This window comes from Podarcis liolepis (assembly GCF_965112155.1).
Source record: "Podarcis liolepis genome assembly, chromosome: 13".
Taxonomy (NCBI): domain Eukaryota; kingdom Metazoa; phylum Chordata; class Lepidosauria; order Squamata; family Lacertidae; genus Podarcis; species Podarcis liolepis.
In genome coordinates, this window is record NC_139573.1 from 43423579 (window position 1) to 43447912 (window position 24334).

Genomic DNA, 24334 nt, shown 5'->3' on the forward strand with positions numbered 1-24334 from the left:
TAGGACTTGCTGATCAGAAGGTTGGCAGTTCGAATCCCCACGACGGGGTGAGCTCACGTTGCTTGGTCCCAGCTCCTGCCCACCTAGCAGTTCGAAAGCACGTCAAAGTGCAAGTAGATCAATAGGTACCGCTCCGGCGGGAAGGTAAACGGCGTTTCTGTGTGCTGCTCTGGTTCGCCAGAAGCGGCTTAGTCATGCTGGCCACATGACCCGGAAGCTGTACGCCGGCTCCCTCGGCCAATAAAGCGAGATGAGCACCACAACCCCAGAGTCGGTCACGACTGGACCTAATGGTCAGGGGTCCCTTTACCTTTACCTTTATTAAATGTATTTTAATGTATTTTTAATCTCTGTTGGAAGCCACCCAGAGTGGAGAGGGTACAAATAATATTTTTTAAAAAATATTATTATTATTATTATTATTATTATTTAGTCCAAGTCCACGCAGTGCAAGAATATGCAGCTAACCTATACGGGGATCAAACCTGCAACCTTGCCATTATCAGCACCACACTCTAACCAACTGAGCTATCCAGGATGACAGACAAGGATGGTTAAGACAGAGGTGCGCAAATCAGGCATGGTATTGGGGAGAGGGAATGTTCCCACACCTTTTAGTGCTAAAACTGAGGGTCACCCTGTTAAATTGGTTGGCCAGCAGACTGGGGACAGAAAAAAGAAAGTCACACAATGCATTGCTAGACCACAATTCCCATCATCCCTAAACATTGGCCACATTGGTTAGGGCTGATGGGAGCTGGAGTCCAGGAACAGCTGAAGGAATAAAGGAAGGATTCCAGCTACCAACCGGAGCAAATAGCTGTAGACCAAAGTTTTTTGCGCAATACAGTGGTACTTTGGGTTAAGTACTTAATTCGTTCCGGAGATCCCTTCTTAACCTGAAACTGTTCTTAACCTGAAGCACCACTTTAGCTAATGGGACCTCCTGCTGCCGCCGCGCTGCTGGAGCACGATTTCTGTTCTCATCCTGAAGCAAAGTTCTTAACCTGAAGCACTATTTCTGGGTTAGCGGAGTCTGTAACCTGAAGCGTATGTAACCTGGAGTGTATGTAACCCGAGGTACCACTGTATTGAACTTACAGCCACAATAGGCAATGGCCATGGACTTACATGGCTCTAAAATGGGATTGGACCTATCCTCTATAAATGGGCCTATCGACAGGTATTAGCCATGGTAATTAATCCAACAGCCATGGAGAGGGCTGTTGGGTTCAAGCTCTGCTGTGGGCTTCCCAGAACCATCTAATTCAGCCGGGGGGCGGGGGGGGGGGCGAGCCGTTGATGGACTCCCATCTCCCATCAGCTCCAGGCAACATGGCCACTGGTGATGGAAGATGGGAACTGTAGTCCAACAGAATCTAAAGGGCCACAGTTTCTCCATTCTTGCTTTAGCTGGACATATATGCTTCCAATTTTACTGCTAAGCAGGATTAAATAGGAGATGCTCAAAGCACATTACAAAGAGAGACTCTGTGTGGACAACCCTGCGTCGAGGACCTGTGCCATTACAGTGGTACCTCGGGTTACATACGTTTCAGGTTACATACGCTTCAGGTTACAGACTCCGCTAACCCAGAAATACTACCTCGGGTTAAGAACTTTGCTTCAGGATGAGAACAGAAATTGTGCCCCGGCGGCACGGCAGCAGCAGGAGGCCCCATTAGCTAAAGTGGTGCTTCAGGTTAAGAACAGTTTCAGGTTAAGAACGGACCTCCGGAACGAATTAAGTACATAACCAGAGGTACCACTGTATTTATTGCAGTGCCCGTTATATATAGACCCAAGAGACCGATTTATAAAACCCCTGTTTACGAATGGAATACATCTGAATGGAAAGGGTGTAATGGCTGCTGAGCGACACCGACGACTTTGTTACTTATAAAGTAGCACTCTATGGGCTGGTAGCTAAGAAGATCAGGAGGAAGGAACTAGATAAAATAGCGGTCAACTGCAAAGGGGATTCAGATATTTAATTTGGCACATCTTACCTGAGAATCTTCTGCTACTCTATTCTATTTAATGCAACAAATAATTTTAGTAGACTGTGGTTTTATTGTATGTGTGGTGCCCGATGATTGTTATGGTTATTGTTGTTGTTGTTTGTTGTTCTCCTTCTGAATGATGCCATGGCCTATGGCTAGTGCAATAAAAAGTTTAATTGGAAATTGGAAATAGGAGGTGTTCCATTATTATTATTATTATTATTATTATTATTATTATTATTATTATTTATACCCCACCCACTCTGGGCAGCTCAAAGCAGCATGTGTATATTTAGCCCCCAATAACTTGTCTTCGGGATTTCTGTTGCAGCCTTTTCATGCCTTCAGCCAAATCATCTACCACCCCAAATTTTGTTTCCTCTTGGGAGGACAACAGGGCCTACAAATGCAGCCATGTGTTGGCAAACCAAGGCCACAACTCGTTGGGCAGTCCAGCTTGGAGATCCCTTCCCCCTCCTCCCATCCCAGGGCTAGCGCTTCCTCTTCCCTGGACGTCTAATAACAGCTCTGCGGAGATCTGGAGAACCCCAAACCTGTTCCTTCCAGGCTGCAGTGATGCATCGCCTCCAACATGTCACATCCCGTTCCTCTTGACAGGACCTGCCTTTCTGACTGGAGACGTTTCAGAGCAGAAAGGTGTGCGTGTGTGTGAGAGAGAAAGAGACTCCCAATTTTCCCAGCAGATCCAGCTTCGGGTTAAGCTAGACCTTTTCAAGTCCTTTGGCCAGCCAGACAACAAACTGCTTCTCTACAACGTTTTGCCTGTACAGTGGTACCTCGGGTTCAGAACTTAATTTGTTCTGGAGGTCCGTTCTTAACCTGAAACTGTTCTTAACCTGAAGCACCACTTTAGCTAATGGGGCCTCCTGCTGCCGTCGCGCCACCGGAGCACGATTTCTGTTCTCATCCTGAAGCAAATTTCTTAACCTGAGGTGCTATTTCTGGGTTAGCGGAGTCTGTAACCTGAAGCGTCTGTAACCTGCGGTACCACTGTACCACAATTCGTCCAAGGATCACAGGGCGGTTTACAATGTAAAAATACATAAATACATACCATCGTAACAAACAATAACCCCCACACACTGTTTAAAAGGCCATAGATTGCTTAATTAGCCAAAGGCCTGGGAGAAGAGGAATGTTTTTGCCCGGTGCCTAATGATAAGTAACGAAGGCGCCAGGCGAGCCTCCCTGGGGAGAGCATTCCACAAGTGGGAAGCCACCACAGAAAAGTCCCTGCTCTCGTGTTGCTGCTCTCCAGATCTCTTGCAGAGGAAGCCCACAAGTGCAAAGGTATGCCTAGCATCCAAAGTACTAGGTCAGAGAAAGGAAATATTTTATTAGAGGGAACAGGTTCGTTCTACCCTAGAGAATATCATTATTCCTGTAAAAAAAACCAAGTGGCACAAATCTACGGCTGTCAAGAAATTCATCCTTTGGAGCTGGTCTGGGTCCTATTCTGGAAGAGGCAGTTGGGTGGGCAATAGGGCAATAGAGGGAGGAATTGGCGGTGCCCCTTTTGCTTCCCAGGGAGAAAGCGGAGGGAAATGGAGGGTGGGGAAGATGAATGGCTCCTTTCTGAACTCCGGTCGCGCAGTGAAGGGCCCTGTGTCCCAGCCAGCCAAAAGGCAGCCCTGCTCTCTGTCACTCTTGAAGCTGGCCAGGCTTCAGCTCTCCATGACTTCCTTTTGCCCACGGTGAAAAGGAAATGGGCTGGGAGCAAGAGGTGGCCAAGCAGCCAAGACAACAGCTCATTCTGCATAATTCATGGCCGTAGAATTACATAAGGATTATGAATACGAGGAGACACCCGCTCCCCAACTCACGTTGCCAGCAAATCATTCCTGCCACTTAGTTCATGCGACCTATCCGGAGAAAGCTCACCCTCCCCCCAAATTGGGAGGATGAGGAGACGGGCAGTGCTGCCCTGGGGACGGCTCCCAAACTGCTTACAGGATGGAGCCAATCACGCCGGGGGTGCTATCCTGCAGGTTAGATCGGCCCCAAAGAGCATATATCCTAGGTGCAAAAGCGCCTGAAGAAGTTTACGCACCGATTTCTACCGCGCCAGCCCTCCTTCCATCCACCTTCATTTGCTCCTTTGCAAATCAAAAACGCAGGTCCAGGGCTGCATGAGTCAAGGCTCAGCAAAGCCTCCGAACACGTTTCAAGCGAATTCCTTTACACTGAGTAAAGCGAGCAATTCTCTCCCCCCCCCCGCCCCCGACGCACAGGACAGAGCTTCCAAAGGCGAAGCCGCAGTTAACCTGCGCGAATTTACGTCCCTGGCGCGTTCAGAACACTTTGTCCTCCTGGTCCCCCCCCCCCAGGGGGGAATCGGGGGCGCGGGGACGAGTTAAGGCACGCGGGCTCCTCTAGGGTCGCAAAAGCGCAAGGTATTAAAAAAAATAAAAGTGAGATCTGCCGGCCAGCTCTGCAGAAGCTGCAGCCCCCGGGCGGGAACAGGACGCAGCAAGTAACTCCGGGAGCTGCCCAACTCACCTCGTCGCCTTTGCTGCGCAATTCGAAGGACTCCTCGGCTTCGTCGTCGTCCGCCCCCCCTTTGCCTGCCTCGCCATAGTCGCGTCGGAGCAAGGTGAAGCCTTGCCTGCAGCACAGCAACCACCACAAGCCGCCGGGGAACGGCATCCGGCGCCTGAGCTCGCCGCGGGAGCCTCGATCCGCGCGCGCAAGGCGAGCCAAGGAAAGGACGGTGCGCCCAGGGCGCGTTTGGAGACGCCAGAGAGGGACCCTCCCGGCGCGCAGCTCCCCGGCCGTCTGGCGCGCTCGCTCAGCCCGCGCTCGCCCCGCCCCGGCTCTCCCCGCCCCCGCGCCCGCGCCCGAGCTGGGGAAGAGGAGGAGAAGGAGGAGCGCGTCCCGGCCCAGCCCCGCCGGTTGCCCCGGGAGGAGCCGCCCTTTCCGGGGGGCCGGCAGCCGGGTGCGTCATGCGGACCGGCTGGGAGGGGGAGACAGGCCCGGGGCGCGCTCGGCTTCCCGCTGCCCCGGAGCCGGAGGCAAAGCAGGCGGGCGGGCTCCGGTCTGGTGCCAAAACTCAAGGATCGGGGCCGGGTGGAGCGATCGGGGCGGCTCAGAAAGCGCCGCCGGGACGGGGCTGCGCCTTTTCCGACTTCGGCCGGAGAAGGGAAAGCGCAGGGGCGAGTTGGGGAGGGGTCTCGATCCGAGGTATCTGAAGCCTCTGGTAAGGCGGCAGGGAGGCTTCTGCTCGAGAAGCAAGAGGCGCAGTTCTCCTGAGCATATGCAGAGGTTTTCCTTCCTCGGCTGCAGTAGCGTTAACCGGCTCCCCGGCCGCCCCCTTAAGTACACACCTGGAGTTGTAATGGAGGGTAATATGTGATTTCCTGGCGAACTCGGAAGGCAGGTTTCGCACGCCGAATAGCCTCCAACATTCCCCGATGGAGAGAGGGACGTCAACTGGGCAGCTTCCAACATACATAGAAACATAATGAAACGTTAAACAGAAAAACTTCCTTATGTAGTGCTGCCGTGAGATATCACCTAAAGGTTATATAGTTACTTATCTCCTTGGCTCTGGAGTTGCCTAACTCCATACCCTCCTACATTCCTCTGATGAAAACAGGGACGTCCTAAGGAAAAGCGGGTCATTCCAGGATCAAATCAGAAACCGGGACGATATCTATGGATCTGGAACTGTCCCTGGAAAACAGGGACATTTGGAGGGTCTGGACCAGCCTTGAAAGATGTGGAACATAATAAAAAAGGAGAGTTGTTCTGAGAATGGGCAGACTCGCTTTTTCTCTATTCCCAGGGCAGGGAATGTGTTATATGTAGGCCAGCCAAAGGCCTGGCAATTTCCATTTTTAAAAATCCTTCTGCATGACAGAAATTTAGAACTCTTAGGCACGTCAGGTTCTTTGCGGTAGCTCCAGAGAAGCTGCGAAACATTCGACTGGGGAAGACAAGTCTATCAACAGCTATCAATCACCCAACTATTAATTAGCCTCCGTTTTGGGAGGTGCTATGTGATTAAATACTAGGCTAGCCAGCAGTAGGGAAGGGTGGCTGTTGACTTCATGTCCTGCTCTTGAGTTTTCCCCGGAGGCGTTTAGTTAGCCACTGTGGGAAACAGGATGTGGATTAGATGGTTTCCTTGGCCTGATCCCACAGGGCTCTTATTAGGCTTTGCATTTCAAAGGCGGTGGCAGCAGGTCTGCAACTGCCTCTTCCTTCACCCATCAGCTTTTCCCATCAACTAATGAGAAAACAAGTTGCATCTGAGGTTTTTTAGTGAATTTCGTGGTTTTTGTTTCACTTACCTTACCTCTGAGGAGGCCAAGGATATTCCTGTACGGTAGTTCCTTCAGCCGACAAATCATCTCACCAGCAGTCTTCACTATGCAGCCTCCCCAGGTGCCCAAGTTTCAGCTGGAGCTCAGGGGAAACCTTTATGAGGCAATCTTTCTTGTGAGAGGGTAAGGAAGTGTAAGGAACCAAGGAAGCCGTACATGTGCTTGAGAAATGTTTACCAGAAAGAAAAACATACACCACCCTTCTCCACCTCTCAGCAGTAAGGAAGGCTCAAAACCTCGCAGCCACTGAATTTCTAAAGAACCCTGAGAACGATGCAAAAAATAAAGTAGCAATTTTTAGTTTTTTTGCAGAGGATGAAAACTCAAGTAACTGGAGGACAAATTCCAACACAGCACTGTGCAAAGTCTTTGCTATTCTGCCATATTCAAAACAACCATTTTCACATTTGATGTTAAAAATGTGTTTCTGAGTGTACCTCTTGCTCTGTTTATACTACATGTTACTCATGTGGAAAAGAAAGCAGAACAGCATGGAATTTTAACACTGATTGTACATTTTTCTAAGCAGCTTGTTGCAGACTGATCGAAAATATCTAGGAAGATTTCAAATTGCGGTTTGTGGTTTTTGCTTTCAAAGAGCTGCAGGGACCCTGGTTTTTATATCTCCCCCGTGCCATTTTTCAGATAAAATTCCATGCCCCTACCCAATTTAGGGGGCTCAGGTGGGCAAGGGGGGGAGTGAAACCTATCCCAGTGCCACTGCTGCAGTCAAAATCTGAAGCCTCCATAGCTGCTTTTAATTGGGAAACATTAAAAGAAATATATAAAGAAACCCTGTCATGGCTCTCCTGAATCATATTTCAGAATTTTTGCAACTATGCATGAGAGGAGGGTAAAATGATATTAATAGGTAGCTAAACTGTGTTAAGTTGCGCCCGACAACTAAGGTGCAATTGGTCGTTTTAGTTGTACGGTCCTAAGGACCCCTCTCCCCACTATTTAGACAGAAAATAAGAGCTTCAAAATGTAGTAAGATAACCCTGCTGCATTTGTGGGCCTTGTTGCTAATTTGGCTTGGACTTTGGCCTCCCCGCAGTGCTCCCCTGATGGCATCGCTGCTGCCCAGGCTGCTGCCAAGTAGATTCCTGGAATGGCATCTCTTGCCTGGTCAGTTTATCCAAGGCAGCTGACTCTGAAAGGATTTCTGAAAGAATTATGCCCCGAGATTCCACCACCATCCCTGGTTTGGATGCGTATCTGTTTTGCAGGGATCAGAGCTTTTGGTATCTCTCAAAATCTTTACAGATCCAATCTTCAGGGAAGGATGTCAAAAGAGCATGAGAAGGAGGTGTTGGCAGGCTGAGGGGAAGGCCAAGTCTGCAGTATCTTTGGGGTGAGGACTCAGTGGACACAGGATGCTGCCTGTTTTGGGGCAGGGGAGAAAACTCTTCTTTTTATCCCCATATTGCGGGTTGAACTGTACACAGCAATTCTGCAGTATAAAAAGGTAAAGGGACCCCTGACCATTAGGTCCAGTCGTGGCCGACTCTGGGGTTGCGGCACTCATCTCGCTTTATTGGCCGAGGGAGCCGGCATACAGCTTCCGGGTCATGTGGCCAGCATGACTAAGCCGCTTCTGGCGAACCAGAGCAGTGTACGCAAACGCTGTTTACCTTCCCGCCAGAGCGGTACCTATTTATCTACTTGCACTTTGATGTGCTTTCGAACTGCTAGGTTGGCAGGAGCAGGGACCGAGCAACGGGAGCTCACCCCGTTACGGAGATTCGAACCGCCGACCTACTGATCGGCAAGTCATAGAATCATAGAGTTGGAAGAGACCACAAGGGCCATCGAGTCCAACCCCCTGCCAAGCAGGAAACACCATCAGAGCACTCCTGAGATATGGTTGTCAAGCCTCTGCTTAAAGACCTCCAAAGTAGGAGACTCCACCACACTCCTTGGCAGCAAATTCCACTGTCGAACAGTTCTTACTGTCAGGAAGTTCTTCCTAATGTTTAGGTGGAATCTTCTTTCTTGTAGTTTGGAGCCATTGCTCCGTGTCTGCTTCTCTGGAGCAGCAGAAAACAACCTTTCTCCCTCCCCTATGTGACATCCTTTTATATATTTGAACATGGCTATCCTAGTCCTAGGCTCTGTGGTTTAAACCACAGCGCCACCCGCGCTGACATTTTAAATTCCCTGCCCTGGAGCTCAAGACCACCCCTCCATACCTCATACATACATCACAGAAGGGGTGTAACCCAAGACCACCCCCCCCCCACAAACATCATACCTACATCACAGAAAAGGTGGTCTACAACAAAAATTTGAATGCTGTTTTTCCTGTTATCTGATAATGCCTTATCTGATTGCCTTTCTGGGTAGTCTGGCCATTCCTTTGAAATGCTTATTTTACACATTTTTTTTAGTTCTTTATATATCATTTCCCAGAAAGTCTTTATTACCTTACACAGCCATATGATAAAAGGTACCTCCCTTTTCTTTACAGGTATTTGTACTTGTTCTATACATTTTTTCTAACTTACTAAGTGTCAAATACCACTGGTACAACATTTTCATCTAATTTTCTTTCAGTGTACAACATGCTGTAAATTTCAGATCTGTTTTCCATTGCCTTTCCCAATCTGCAGTCTGAATGTTATACCCCAAATCCTTTGCCCAGTGTATCATTACACATGCAATGTATCCTTGCAGGCACCAGGCAGAGTGGTGGGCAAGTGCTGGTGGGGTTTGGAAAACCGATGCCCAAAGTGTAAGGGTGTCCTTTCCCGAGCACAACACAAAGACCCAGCCACCCATCTTGTTGGCTTCCGAACGAGAAATGGGGTGTCTGGGTGAGGTGTCCTCCTCCTTCACCTCTCACAGGAAAACGTCCTTGTGGCTGGTGCTGAAAACAGGTGCTGGGCCTGAGCAATGGCTTTCATGCGCAGCTTCCTCTTTCCACGAAATCCCCGCCTGAGGAACGTCTCCACCGTTGTGGGGAAGCGGCCTTCCTAAGGGGGGACTTCTCTTTTGATTCATTTCCTGTGGAAGACTAGACTCAAGTTCCCAGGCTTGCCACTTCCCCAAACGGCTGCAAGTGACAAGAACTAGCACGGTGTAGCACCAGCAGATGGACTTCTCTTTTCCCAGAGGGGATGTCAGGGGCTGGGCCTGCTTTGCGAAGTCAGATCGTAAGCCCCCTTGGAAGACTAGGTAAAGGAAAAGGTACCCCTGACCATTAGGTCCAGTCGTGACTGGGTTGCGGCGCTCATCTCGCTTTATTAGCCGAGGGAGCCGGCGTACAGCTTCCAGGTCATGTGGCCAGCATGACTAAGCCGCTTCTAGCAAACCAGAGCAGCACATGGGAACACTGTTTACCTTCCCGCCAGAGTGGTACCTATTTATCTACTTGCACTTTGACGTGCTTTGGAACTGCTAGGTTGGCAGGAGCTGGGACCAAACAAAGAAGAAGAGTTTGGATTTGATATCCCACTTTATCACTACCTGAAGGAGTCTCAAAGCAGCTAACATTTTCCTTTCCCTTCCTCCCCCACAACAAACACTCTGTGAGGTGAGTGGGGCTGAGAGACTTCAGAGAAGTGTGACTGGCCCAAGGTCACCCAGCAGCTGCATGTGGAGGAGCGGAGACGCGAACCCGGTACCCCACATTACGAGTCTACCACTCTGAACCACTACACCACAAAGGGAGCTCACCCCATCACGGGGATTCGAACCACCAACCTTCTGAATGGCAAGCTCTAGGCTCTGTGGTTTAGACCACAGCGCCCAATGCGTCCCAGGGCTTGGGAGACAGGAAGTCCTAAATATCCGAGTACAGTAATGTTTCCTCTGGGCTGGAACACTGTGGCCATTGAACTATTAACCACCTCAGGTTGGTCAGTCCCTCTCTGCTCAGTATAATAAGCCAAGAAGGCAAGAGTTGAGCATACATTAGGTGTGTCCCCATTTGTCCAGTCACCTTGGTTACATCCTCAAGCCTTGGCAACTGAAATCCACCCAACGGAAACTAGAGCGGGTGAAACTATGGAGACCTCCAAATGCGGATTCAACGGTTGTGTCTGAGTCAGGGCAGACATGGGTTGTTGTTTTCCAATCCTCTGTGAGCTTTGAGAACATGTCACAGAGAGCCCTCTAGGGTTCTGCAACGTCCCCGGGCAGGCCAGATTGCAAAAAGCCCTGAAGGAACCGCAAAAGCTCTGCTGGGGGTGGCACTGGAAGGATGCAATGGCGCTGGAAAATAACTGCTTAGGCTCCCATTAGCGTCTTCAGTCAGACTTCTTGTGCTGCAGCTATCTTCCTTCCTGCTTGGTTGCCCTTCGCTCCCTAAATTACCAAGGAGCCAGTTGGGAGAAGCTAAGCGGAAGAGGGTGCTGAGGAGGAAGGGTGTCAAAGACCTGACTCATCTTCATATTCTGCAGAGTGACCTATGCCAGCTGTGGCAACTGGAAATTCCCCAAGGCTATCTGGACTCCTGGGGATTCCATGAGCCTCCTGGGATGGACACCCCCCCCCCCTTAACCAGCAGATCCATCTCAGCAGAGGGGACTAGGTGCAGAGAGACTTAAGAGCGCCTCCGGACATGCGAACCATGTGTAGGAAACTTGTGCAGCAAGCAAATCAGGACGAGCGCGAGGCAAAAGCTCGTTGTCAGCCAACCACCCCATAAACTAGTCAGAAGGAATGCTCGATAAAGCCAGATATGATCTAAGTACCTGTGTTAACTTTTGTGCAAGCAGATCAGGATGAACGCTCAGTGAAGAGGCCATCTGGAAGAGCCCTAAACCTCAACAGGAAGCAGTTAGATCAGGGGTTGGCAAGGTTTACCTCGCCTGGGCCGGTTCACTCCAGTGGAGATCCCTCCGTGGCGCCTGCGTCTGTGCAGACATGATTTTGGCATCTGTGATTTCCAGCGCCATGGAAGCGAGTCCCTGCGCTGCGCTAGTGTAGCACCCTGCTTGTGGTTAACGCTTAGCTGGAATGAAATATTCAACGCAGCAATAGAGAATTTAAAATAATTATTTATTTGTCAGACAAATAAATGAGAGGCACAGTGGTATATGGTTACCAAGCTCTGGCCTGGCCTCCTGCCATTATGGCCAGCACTTATATTCCCTTAATCCAGCCCCCTTTGCTCCTCCTTGGGCTGCCTCTGTCCAATCAGCCTGGTTGGATTTCCTATTGGCTGATTGCTATATCCAATCCTAAAAGATACACCCACATCCTCCTGTCCTTATAAGGAACACAAACAGCTATATATTGTTACATCTATAAATGACAAATAAGTAGTAATATATCTTACATGTGTCTCAACAAGGAATCTTAATTACCAGCTCACCTCTTGCCCTCCTTGCCCTATTGCCTTCTAAAACAAATGGTTAATCTTAAATTTTTATCTTAAACATATGTCAAGGATCTTGAGTTTCACATCAACATTGAAAGATATCCTTCATTTGAAGGTTTCTAAACAAATGTCTGGCAGCTAATATATCAGGACAGCATTTGATGGCGTCTTCTTGTCTGGCAAGAGGCTGGACTGGTGGCTGACTTAATTTCAAGATAAATACAACTCTTCTAGCATTTGTTAAATCCTTTGCATAATTACATTTAAGCCAACATATTTAATACACAACACAGATAGCCTCTTAAAAGGAATAAGGCCTTTTTAAAGTAGAGAGAGAAAGAAAGAAAAGGACTCAGTTTAAAACAGTTTCAAAAGAAGGCTCTTCAGTTCACATCCCCCCCCCTTTAGCAAGCTGCTTTTCCCATTATCTGTTTAAGGAAGAAACAGCTTTAAAAAGACTTCCCAGCTAGATGCTTTAAAAAGACTTCCCAGCTAGATGTTTTTTCTCCCATTTACCTCTGGCCTTAGAAAATACAGCTCAAGGTTTAAGAGGCCCATGGTATCATTTTACTATTTGCCCATTCCTAATTATGTTTATCTCTGCCTTTGTTATCTTCTGTAACATGTAGGGTCAATGTCCTGCTTTTAGTCTGTAATTTCAGCTTTTATGACTTTGAGAATTGTTTTCTGCTATCAATCAAAAAGGGGGCCCCTTGTCTTAGGAGAATGGCCAAGGTTTTCTCTGCCTGGCATTGAAACATTTGAAAATCTTTTAGGCTCTCTCTAATATACAAGTCCTGATCAAACATTAATAAAATGCAGGCTTATGCCTGATGCCTCATTCCCCCCTTTCAAGCTCAAGGACCTTCGTCCCAAGTGTCCTTGATAGCTTGACCTTCATCATATTCCTGAGGTAAAGCTCTGTATAGGGCCATGATATGAGGTAGAGTTTCATTTGAAACCATCTTGCTAATTGTACTTCTAAAACATGAAATGATACATGGCATCATACATAAAACCATTACCACTACTGTCAAGAAAAACAAGCAAGACAATAGTATCCCTTTGAGTCCTGTGACATTAGGTAACCAATTGGTGAGCCATCCCATATCCCATCCTTCCCATGTTTGTACTGGGACATGTGCTATATTCTCCATGTTTGTGGCCAACACACGGATTGCCTCACCATTATCTGAAATGTTAAAGCAACAGGCATTCCCTGTCAAGTTCAAGACTCCACATAGGCCTCCCTGCTTGGCAAGTACATAATCCATTCCCATTTTCAGCTGCAAAATGGCGGCTCTACTTTCATCCAACTGTTGTGCAATAAGTCTCAAACTCCGGGCCGTTGCATTGGTTACAAGTTCCACTACTGCTTGCAATCGAATTATTCTGTTTAGATTATAAATAGGATCCCGTGCCCCTTGTATGAGCTCACCAGGATTCCAGGAGGCAGGATCATAATAGGCTATAATGCGCTCTGGTGGCCAATCATCAGTACCGCTCCAACTTTGGGTACTTCCTCCTGCTATATGAGAAATATCAGCGTTTCTTCGTGTACGCTTGGGCAAATTAGTAGGCATAATCCACATTGGTGGTAATACCCATCCCAGGAAACAAGTCCCACTCCATTTGGAGGGGAGTTTCTTGTATGCCCATTCTCCACATATCCACCACAACCATCGGGTCTGAGGTCTTTGGTACGTGGAGTACAGAAGGCGAAATAGCAAAAGAGGTAGAGAGTTCACAGTGCAGTATGTTAGATTGCCTTTTTCTGTCACAGTTATGTTCCATACCACTTTCCATGCATGAATAAAAGGAGGTGCACAGGGCAAGGCATCCCGAGTTCGATAGGTAGTATCGTGTGCCCAGGTATTCTTAATATTATCCCAAGTATAGTGACAATGAGAAGAGCCTATCATGGTAGAATCAGCTGCATCTGATGATTTATGTACACAGAATTCCCCTTGTACAGGTATAACTCGTAATGGTTTAGTTGAGTTCCATCCGGGGAAATTCTGTACTTCTGTTTGGTGTGGTATTTCGCTTACCATACCAATGGCATCTAATGGTATCGGTAATAAGGGCATACCTCCCTCTGAATCATCTGGCCCAAGAGAGCAAACAAGGCAATTGGTCCTATTTGCAACATTGGCTACCATTTCAGCTAAACCTACCCACATATTGTGGTCATGGTGGAATCCATATTTAGTCAATTTGGCCAGATTCAAGGACCCTTCCCCTTCCCAAGGGATCAGGATTAATAATAGAATCATGTTGATGTCTAGCATATGCATTCCTTCCACAAAAGATTACCTTATAGTGATAGCAAATAAATATTAGTCCCAATATAATTCCCCCAGTGACAGAAATGGGGAACCACCAAGACCAAAACATATATCCCGAGGATCCCCAATGAGTAATATCTCTGATAATTGTTCCACAAGGGGGTGGGCAATCAATTAATTGTATAAGAGAATCTTTCCTTTCACAATCGCTGGTTCAGATGCTCCTCAAGCTTCAGGCGTGCGCAGGTCAGCCAGCTTCCAGGTTGTGGCTGCAGCAGGCCGGTCGTCTAATGTTGCCCGTGACCTAGCCCGTTCCCGGTAGGGCTAGATACAGGGGTTTTTGGAGAGAGTCAGTTTAAGAGGATTAGAGGGGTCACCTTTGCACGTCCAACTGCCTTCGGACTTCTTCAAACGAGAGTGATGAATCCAGGGGGTCACCTCAGCTACCTTCACCGCTGTTGGAGTAGAGAGCAAGACGGTGTAAGGTCCACGCCACTTAGGTGCAAGTGGATCACGTTTCCACTCTTTCACCCATACGCTATCGCCAGCCTGGAACTGATGAATCGGCTCGGCAATGCTGCACGGCGTGCGCTCGAGGACCCACCTGTTAAGAGAAACAAAAACACGGGAGAGAGATTGCACTTGTCCCTGTGTCACATGGTCTCCTATTTGTTTAAGATCAGCTGGAATATCCTGAACAAAGGAGGGCGGTCTCCCATACAGGAGCTCAAAAGGTGACAACTTAAGTCTTTTTGTGGGTGCACACCGAACACGAAACAGTGTTATGGGTAACACATCTACCCATCCCAATCCCGTTTCCTGGGTTAATTTTGCCAATTGGGTTTTCAGAGTCCGATTCATTCTTTCAGTTTTCCCTGAACTCTGAGGCCTATAGGCTGCATGCAGTCTCCATTTCACTTGTAGGACTCGACATACTTCTTGTACTACTTGATCAATGAACGCTGGCCCATTGTCACTTCCAATGCATCTAGGTAATCCAAACCTCGGGATCAATTCAGTGAGGAGTCTCTTAGTTACCTCTCGTGCCTTTTCAGTTCGGGTGGGAAAAGCTTCAACCCATCCGGTAAGAGTATCTACAAACACAAGGAGATACTTGAATCCCTTAGAAGGGACCAGCTCTGTGAAGTCCACAATTAGGCTTTCCATGGGGACATATCCCACATGTTGGATTCCAGGAGGTTGTACCGGTCCCTGCCTGGGATTGTTTTTAGCACAAAGAACACATTTCTGTGAAATGCAAGTTGCTAATTGTGATAGGTTAATAATATACAACTTCCGACTGAGACTTTCTCTGGTTGCAGTACCGCCAAGGTGAGTAGATTCATGATAATTTCTTACAATTGTGCCTGCTAGATGATGAGGTACATAAATCCTATTGTCTGGCAGGATCATCCAACCGTCCTTCACAACTGCTCCTTCCTGTTCAGCCCACTTCCTCTCTTCTGGGGTATAGTGAGGTTTAACTTCTTCTGGAGCTACCTCTGGTATGAGGGCTGCTATAAATCCTCCCACAGGCTTTTGGGCTGCCTCTCGAGCTGCTTTGTCAGCAGCATGATTTCCTCTGGTTATTGGATCCCTTCCTCGTCCATGACCTTTGCAGTGCATTACAGCAATCTGTTCTGGAGCCCATACTGCTTCTAACAGGATTTCTACTTCAGGTCCATATTTCAAGGCCTTCCCGTGGGCTCCTATTAGACCTCTTTCTTTCCATAGAGCACCATGTGCATGCAGGGTTAAGAAGGCATATTTAGAATCAGTATAGATGTTTGCCTTACATCCGGCTGCCAATTGCAGAGCTCTAGTTAAACCTATAAGTTCAGCTTTTTGTGCTGAGGTGCCAGCAGGCAAAGCTTCAGCTTCCACAACTTCCTCATTGGTGACCACAGCATATCCTGCTCGTCTGGCACCTTCATGCAGGTAACTGCTACCATCAGTATAATATACAACATCTGGATTTTTCAATGGTTCATCTTTCAGATCGGGTCTACTGGAATAAACTTCATCCATTATTTGGAGACAATCATGTGATTCTTCATCATCTACCTCTGGTAGGGGCAGCAAAGTCGCTGGATTGAGCATATTCACTACTCGTAGATGAATCCTGGGATTTTCACACAATAGGCCTTGGTACCTAGCCATCCTTGGGTTCGTTAGCCAATAACTACCCTTATATTCCATGAGTGTCAGAACAGCATGAGGTACATTCACATACATCGTCTGGCCGAAGGTAAATTTATCAGCTTCTTTGACAAGGCTTGCAGTGGCCGCTACTGCCCTTAGGCATGGAGGCCATCCTTTTGCTACTGAGTCCAATTGTTTTGACAAATAAGCTACTGGACGGTTCCAACTTCCTAATCTCTGGGTCAGGACTGCCGCTGCAATCCCATTCTGTTCATGTACATACAGCTGAAAGGGTTTTTCCGAATTAGGCAGTCCAAGGGCTGGGGCCTCCATAAGTCGTTGTTTGATAACTAAAAAGGCTTGTTGCTGCTCAGGTCCCCATACGAATGGGTCCTTTTCTGCACCTCGAGTGCTTTCATGTAAGGGCTTGGCCAGACTGCTGAAATCAGGTATCCATAGTCTACAAAACCCTGCTGTTCCCAGGAATCCTCTGAGTTGTTTCCTTGTGGTAGGTTCCTTGATAAGGCAAATAGCTTCTTTCCTCTCTGGCCTCAATGCTCGTTGTTGGTGTGAGATGTCAAAGCCCAAATATTTGACCTTTTCTAAACATAACTGTGCCTTTTTCTGGGAAACTCGGTAGCCAGCTTGCCAGAGCAAGTGGAGCAGTTCCTCTGTACCTTCTTTACAGGTATCAAAATCCTTTGCTGCTAGTATAAGGTCATCTACATATTGCAGAACCACCTTTTCTCCAGGTATTGAGGGGTAACTTGTTAGATCCCTCGCCAAGGCAGTGCCAAATAAAGTTGGGGAATTTTTGAATCCCTGGGGCAATCTCGTCCAAGTTAGCTGGCCTTTTGTTCCTGTTAAAGGGTCTTCCCACTGGAAGGCAAATATAGGTTGGCTCTGTGGTGCCAGCCGGCAACAGAAGAATGCATCTTTCAAGTCCAATACAGTAAAAAATGTTGCTTCTGGTGGGATCAAACTCAGCAGGGTGTATGGGTTTGGTACATTTGGGTGCAAGGTCTCGATAGCCTGGTTTACGAGCCTCAAGTCCTGCACTGGCCTGTATTCATCTGTCCCAGGTTTTCGAACAGGCAAAAGGGGTGTGTTCCATTCTGATTGGCAGGGCTTAAGCAGACCATATTTTAATAGGCGGTCCAAATGTTTCTGGATGCCCTCTGCTGCTCGCCGGGGTAAAGGATATTGCTTTACAGATACAGGGGTAGCCATAGGTTTTAAGGTTACTACAATTGGAGCTATATTCTTGGCCATTCCTGGTGGGCTATTTTCGGCCCATACTCCTGGTGGCACCTGTAGAGTTCGGAGGAGCTTGTTTAACTCTGTATCCAATGTAGGTTGGACTTGCAGGGCTGACATTAGGCGCCATGATTGTTCCTTAGGTACTGAGAGGGAAATTATTCCTGCTGCCTTTGATGGCAATTTCATTTCTGGACCTCGAGGAGTGAAGGTGATTTGGGCCTGCAATTTGGACAGCATATCTCTACCTAAGAGAGGTATTGGACACTCAGGTATATACAAAAACTGATGGGTTAAACGATGTCCCCCAATCTGGCATTCCAAAGGTTGGAGGAAAGACCTCTTAGCTGACTGACCAGTGGCACTTTTAATGACTACACTTTTGGATGCCTTTTTCTGCAATAGTTCTGGGAGTACTGAGTATTCAGCCCCAGTATCAATCATAAAGTCTATTAAATGGCTTCCTAATTGGATCGTGACCGTGGGCTCCTGGAAGCCTAACTTTATGGAGTCCGGTCTTTCCTAGTCTTGGGTAAAATCCTCCTCTGCCAGTCCAATGACATTGTCCCTACTCCGTCCTTGTCCAGGTCTCTGATATCTTCCATTTCGGATCATTCCCCGTCCCCGTCCCTGGTTTCTTGGGCCGGAGCCTGGGCCTGGGCCTGGGCCTGGGCCTGGGCCTGGGCGTACTTCTTCCAACCTCAGGGGTTCAGGACACTCCCGCTTCCAATGACCCTCCTTCTTGCAATTTGCACATTGATTCCTTCCCAGTGGTGGATTCCTTCCCCGCCCTCTTCCTCCATTTAAGGGGCGGTAGTCTTGCTTTACTGCTGTGGCTAGCATTACCATCTTTTCCTTCTGCCACTTCTTCTTCTCTTGTTTCTCAGCCTCATCCCTATTCCGATAAACTCGGCGTGCAATGGCCATAATTTGGCTCATCAGCATCCCTTCCCATCCTTCTGATTTCTGAATTTTCTTACGAATGTCAGAAGCGCACTGGGCCACAAATGTAGCAGTAATCATTCTGCTGTTTTCAGGGGCTTCAGGGTCAAAAGGAGTCCATATACGATAGGCTTCTTGCAGCCTCTCTAAAAAGTCTCCTGGACTCTCATTTGGTTTCTGTTCTACTTCTGAGACTTTAGACATATTAGTGGGCTTCTGGCATGCCCTGCGGATACCTTGCACAAGCGTCTGGCGGTAGGTGGTAAGTCTGGCCAGGTGAATTACATTGTTTGGATCCCAATTAGGATCTTCCAAGGGAAAGTTGTCTTGGAGATGACGGTCAATATTAAAAATATTTCCCACTCTGGCCTGCTCACGCAAATATATCTGTGCCTTTTCAATTATGTCTCTCCTTTCCTCAGTGGTGAACAGAGTATTCAGGAGCTGGCGGCAATCTGTCCAAGTAGGACTATGAGTATTTATTATTGAAGTCACCAAGTCCATCATAGCCTGAGGTTTTTCTGCAAAAGATGGGGTGTGTGTTTTCCAATTCATCAGATCCGTAGTTGTGAATGGAATATATTGCAGAGTCGACGTTCGAGGTGGCCTTGGTCCAGGTAGCCCGTTAACCAGCACAGGCTCCTCAAGTGCATCAAATACTCTTCTGAGAGGGGCTACTACGTGATCTTTCTCTTCGCTTTGCTCTAGGGGCCTCAAATCATAGGGGATGGTATTTGTCCCAAGGCGTTCTTTTAGCAGCTTTATACGCCTGGCTGTATTGCTTGCTGACCGATTAAGGTCTCCCTGTAACTTCTGTAATAATTCTCTAGGACTTGGATGTACAGGAGTTTGGGGTAGGCAATCAGTTGTTTCACTAAAAGAGACTGTAGATGGAGTTCTACTGGGACTCACAGATGGAATAACCACTTCTGCTTGGGCTTTATTATAGGCCTCCAATGCCTCCTGAAGATATTTATCATAATCTATCAAGGAATCAAGTTCTGTGACTCCAGCCCCATTATTCATTCCACTTTCTTGCCTTGGGGTTACAACTGGTGGAGTGTTTGGATTAGGCTCCCTTCGATGTGGAGCATAGGGTGGAGGTGGAAGCAGCTCTTCCTCTGGTCCCTCAAAAATGGGTTTGAGTTTATTTGGCAAGATTCCTTTCCTGGCTTCGGCTTTTACAGCCAATAATTTGCATCGTTGGACTTTGCATTCCCTTATCCATGGAGGATTTTTATTTAATGTGCTCAGCCAGGAATCTATATATGAAAATTGTTCTGGGCACCCTCCAATTTCTTTGGCGATGTTAGACCAAAGTTTGCTTACTAAATTTATATCAAAAGTTCCCTGAGATGGCCATCCAGTATTTTGCTTTGGCCACTCTAATTCACATAACGTTCTCAGGCGCTCTGGCGTCATTTTGACTCCATATGCCCCTGAGAAGGCTTTCTTAAAATTATTTAACATACATTCAAGAGGTGTATTTTCCCCTTTTGAACCCCCAACTCCCATTGTATGGCCCTGTGAAGTATCCACTCAGTCACTCACACACACGCTTCGTGGGGTTTCTTGCCCAGATGGAGTCGCCTCACTGGGAACCGAAGTACTACCCACTCCACACTCAGGTCAGCTACAGATTGCTCTGTACTTTCTCACACATACAATGCGCTGGATACTTCACCACACACTACCTCCCAACTTCCCCTTTTCCCCCACCAGACCACCATCTGATATACCCAACCACCTAGCGTACTCAGTTCCCACTTACTGAGACGCAGAAGTTTGATCAAGACTTCTCTTCCTCCCAATTAATTGGAGGGCCAAAACCCCTTAGTGCACTTACCCCTGGTTGGTTCCGTTTCCCCCCGGTCCGTCGCCGCCAGTGAGCAGGGTATCAGACAGACGAGACTTCTGCGTTCCCCCTGGAAAAATTTACCAGTGCGCGCTTGGGTAAGCAGTTTAGAGATCCTCTCTCTTGTACCCTGCTCAGTAGAGCGAAGGGGCTGCGTTCCAGCAGACCACTTATCCGAGTCACAGGGCACCATAAAATGTAGCACCCTGCTTGTGGTTAACGCTTAGCTGGAATGAAATATTCAACGCAGCAATAGAGAATTTAAAATAATTATTTATTTGTCAGACAAATAAATGAGAGGCACAGTGGTATATGGTTACCAAGCTCTGGCCTGGCCTCCTGCCATTATGGCCAGCACTTATATTCCCTTAATCCAGCCCCCTTTGCTCCTCCTTGGGCTGCCTCTGTCCAATCAGCCTGGTTGGATTTCCTATTGGCTGATTGCTATATCCAATCCTAAAAGATACACCCACATCCTCCTGTCCTTATAAGGAACACAAACAGCTATATATTGTTACATCTATAAATGACAAATAAGTAGTAATATATCTTACATGTGTCTCAACAAGGAATCTTAATTACCAGCTCACCTCTTGCCCTCCTTGCCCTATTGCCTTCTAAAACAAATGGTTAATCTTAAATTTTTATCTTAAACATATGTCAAGGATCTTGAGTTTCACATCAACATTGAAAGATATCCTTCATTTGAAGGTTTCTAAACAAATGTCTGGCAGCTAATATATCAGGACAGCATTTGATGGCGTCTTCTTGTCTGGCAAGAGGCTGGACTGGTGGCTGACTTAATTTCAAGATAAATACAACTCTTCTAGCATTTGTTAAATCCTTTGCATAATTACATTTAAGCCAACATATTTAATACACAACACAGATAGCCTCTTAAAAGGAATAAGGCCTTTTTAAAGTAGAGAGAGAAAGAAAGAAAAGGACTCAGTTTAAAACAGTTTCAAAAGAAGGCTCTTCAGTTCACATCCCCCCCCTTTAGCAAGCTGCTTTTCCCATTATCTGTTTAAGGAAGAAACAGCTTTAAAAAGACTTCCCAGCTAGATGCTTTAAAAAGACTTCCCAGCTAGATGTTTTTTCTCCCATTTACCTCTGGCCTTAGAAAATACAGCTCAAGGTTTAAGAGGCCCATGGTATCATTTTACTATTTGCCCATTCCTAATTATGTTTATCTCTGCCTTTGTTATCTTCTGTAACATGTAGGGTCAATGTCCTGCTTTTAGTCTGTAATTTCAGCTTTTATGACTTTGAGAATTGTTTTCTGCTATCAATCAAAAAGGGGGCCCCTTGTCTTAGGAGAATGGCCAAGGTTTTCTCTGCCTGGCATTGAAACATTTGAAAATCTTTTAGGCTCTCTCTAATATACAAGTCCTGATCAAACATTAATAAAATGCAGGCTTATGCCTGATGCCTCACTAGTTTAGCGCAGCGTCCAAGGACTCAGCGAGCGGGCAGCTCAGTTTGGGGGTAGCTCGTGAGCTGGTTAAATGACCTTTGTGGGCCTCTTGCGGCCCATGGGCCTTAGGTTGCCGACTCCTGAATTAGATCGACAGAGGGAGGATTTATTTGGCTATAGACACTCTATGGACAAATACGAAAGAACAATAATATACAAAATGGATGAAGGCAATGCAAAAAATTTAGATGTGATATAAAAAGCCAGAAGAAGGAAGGAAGGGAGTCGGCTCTTAGGAGCAAATATAAATGTAAAATGTAATACAATATGTGTATGTGGAGTATGTTAATGAAAATCAATAAAGAATATTATGAAGGAGAAAAAAGAATTAGATTGACAGAGATGTCAGAATACCCCACTCCCCACCCAGAAGTAAAATGTGTGATGAGTTGGTTTTTATTTTTGTTTGATCAGGGATGTTGGAAGCCCCCTCTAGTATCTTTTTTCTTAAGTGGGGTGCACACCTTTGAAATAAGTCAGTACGCTCAGATGGCAGTAAACTAACCACAGATGCACCTGTTCGGAAGGGCGCATCACCTGCAAGACACGATGCGCGCACCAAACATCAAGCGCGTTTGAATGCTTGCAGGTGCTATATGAAAGGGCGTTTCTCGATCGTGCAGTCTGCGTGTGTGGCGCTATGCGACTTTTCACGGCTGCAAAAGTAACAGGGTTTACATGCAAAGGGGGGGAAAGAGAGCATGCGACGGTTAAAATTCCACTGGGAGGAGAGTCTCCAGCCCAGCCAGACAAGTGTGGGAGTGAATTTGGCAGGCCTGCATTTCCTCTGTCCAGAGCTCAGCCCGAACCCACCCAGTTGTTCTGAGATGCTGCTTGACCCAGCATTTACGCCAAGGCGGGGGCAAGCGGGTTTAACCCCTGCTAAACCTCAACAGTGGGAGATGTTGGGAATCAGGAAGACTGAGAGAAAACTAGGCACTGAGCCCGACAAGCTCATGCTTATTACTGCTCACATTTTTATCAACAAGTCTGAAGGCTTAGAATCGTTCAAAATCAAGTAGTAAAAAAATAAGAAGTTTGAAAGCTTTGTTTGTGTATATATCTAAAAGCAGTGTTTTTTTCTGGGGGAACACAGGGGTACGTATACCCCTAAACATTTTGTGAATCTTTGTACTTTTGTCCATTTACTGCATTTATTTCCCCCGATTTGAACTATAAAATCGTGGTTTTCTTGAATCAAGAGTACCCCTAAACATTTTTTAAGAAAAAAATCACTGTCTAAAAGTGTGTGTGTTTCAGTTTTACTAAGTAAAAACAGCTGGTTTCCAGCCAGAAGTGCCATTAATGAAAAATATGGTATTTTTCAAAAGTGTCAGGGAACAGTGAACAAGAGTCCGCAACAAAATGTTGCAGTTTGCCCTGGTTTGCATGTGTGAACCTGATCCTGTGGCTGAATTGGTTGGGCAAGGGGGAGAGTTAGTATCAAAGGAAGGAGTCTTTGTTCTAACTTGGGTCTTACTTCATGTCTGTATGTTATGTGTGTTTTAAGGTTTTAAACGTTTAAAAATGCAACCAGTCTGCATGCAAGTCACTGGAACAGGAGTTCAGCATGTGACTGAGTGACTCTTTCCGCCTGGAAGTGCAAAGAGGCAATTTAAGTAGACTGACCTTTGCCGCAACCTGAGAGGTGTGGGGAATTTTTTGAGTGGGGAACCAAACTAACCTCAGCCTCACCTGCAAAATTAACAGTACACTATATGGGCAGGGCTGCTGTAGACTATTCTCAGTGAAGCCCTCCAACCTGCAATACATGTATAGCAATGAATGCGGGTGGCGCTGTGGGTTAAACCACAGAGCCTAGGGCTTGCCGATCATAAGGTTGGCAGTTTGAATCCCCCCGACGGGGTGAGCTCCCGTTGTTCGGTCCCTGCTCCTGCCCACCTAGCAGTTCTAAAGCACTTCAAAGTGCAAGTAGATAAATAGGTACCACTCTGGTGTTTCCGTGCACTGCTCTGGTTCGCCAGAAGTGGCTTAGTCATGCTGGCCACATGACCCGGAAGCTGTACGCCAGCTCCCTCGGCCAATAAAGCGAGATGAGCGCCGCAACCCCAGAGTCGGCCACGACTGGACCTAATGGTCAGGGGTCCCTTTACCTTTATATAAGGGCAGGCACACCTTGGTTCTGGGTCCTCCTCCTTTCCTGCGTGTGAGGGGAGCACCCTGTTGCAACAGCTTTAATAAAGATCAGGCTTACTAGCTGCTTTGCTTCCCAATATTCTCTGGTTGGCCTCTGTTATTTTCTCCTACCAATAGGGAACCCACTTAAGGACTCTATACGGGCTCTTGGATACCCCATAAGGGAAGAAGGGCAGATTTTGTTTACAACACTTCCCTCAGGCATCTGGTTGGCCACTGTGAGAATGGGGTACATACTGGACTAGGTGGGCTATTGGTCCAGACCCTCCAAATATCTCTATTTTCCAGGGACAGTCCCGGATTTACGGAAGCCGTCCCGGTTTCTGATTTGACCCCAAAATGTCCCGCTTTCCCTTAAGATGTCCCTATTTTAATGTTGGAGAGCATGTTACATTCTTAGACACTAAATAACTGTGTAGGATTTGGAAGTGGGGCGCATCTTTCTTTCTTTCTTTCTTTCTTTCTTTCTTTCTTTCTTTCTTTCTTTCTTTCTTTCTTTCTTTCTTATTTTCTATTGATTTTCCAAAAATTTTAAACAGAC

At 47.1% G+C, this 24334-nt stretch overlaps 1 protein-coding gene and 1 long non-coding RNA gene across 3 annotated transcripts in view; both read right to left on the minus strand.

Moving 5' to 3' along the window:
- PLEKHH3 (pleckstrin homology, MyTH4 and FERM domain containing H3) overlaps positions 1–6852 on the minus strand; it is a 35375-nt gene extending 28523 nt beyond the window's left edge. Inside the window, exon 1 of one of the 2 annotated variants that reach the window (XM_083469866.1) lies at positions 5348–6852. In XM_083469866.1, coding sequence (XP_083325992.1) covers positions 5348–5428 — 81 coding nt within the window. In that variant the 5' untranslated portion in view covers positions 5429–6852. Of the gene's footprint in view, positions 1–4523; positions 4900–5347 lie in introns of those variants that run through there. The other variant, XM_083469865.1, reaches the window with a different exon arrangement.
- Positions 1–24334, minus strand: part of LOC310690896 — a 100540-nt gene that overhangs the window by 28523 nt on the left and 47683 nt on the right. The gene's annotated exons all lie outside the window — the stretch shown is intronic.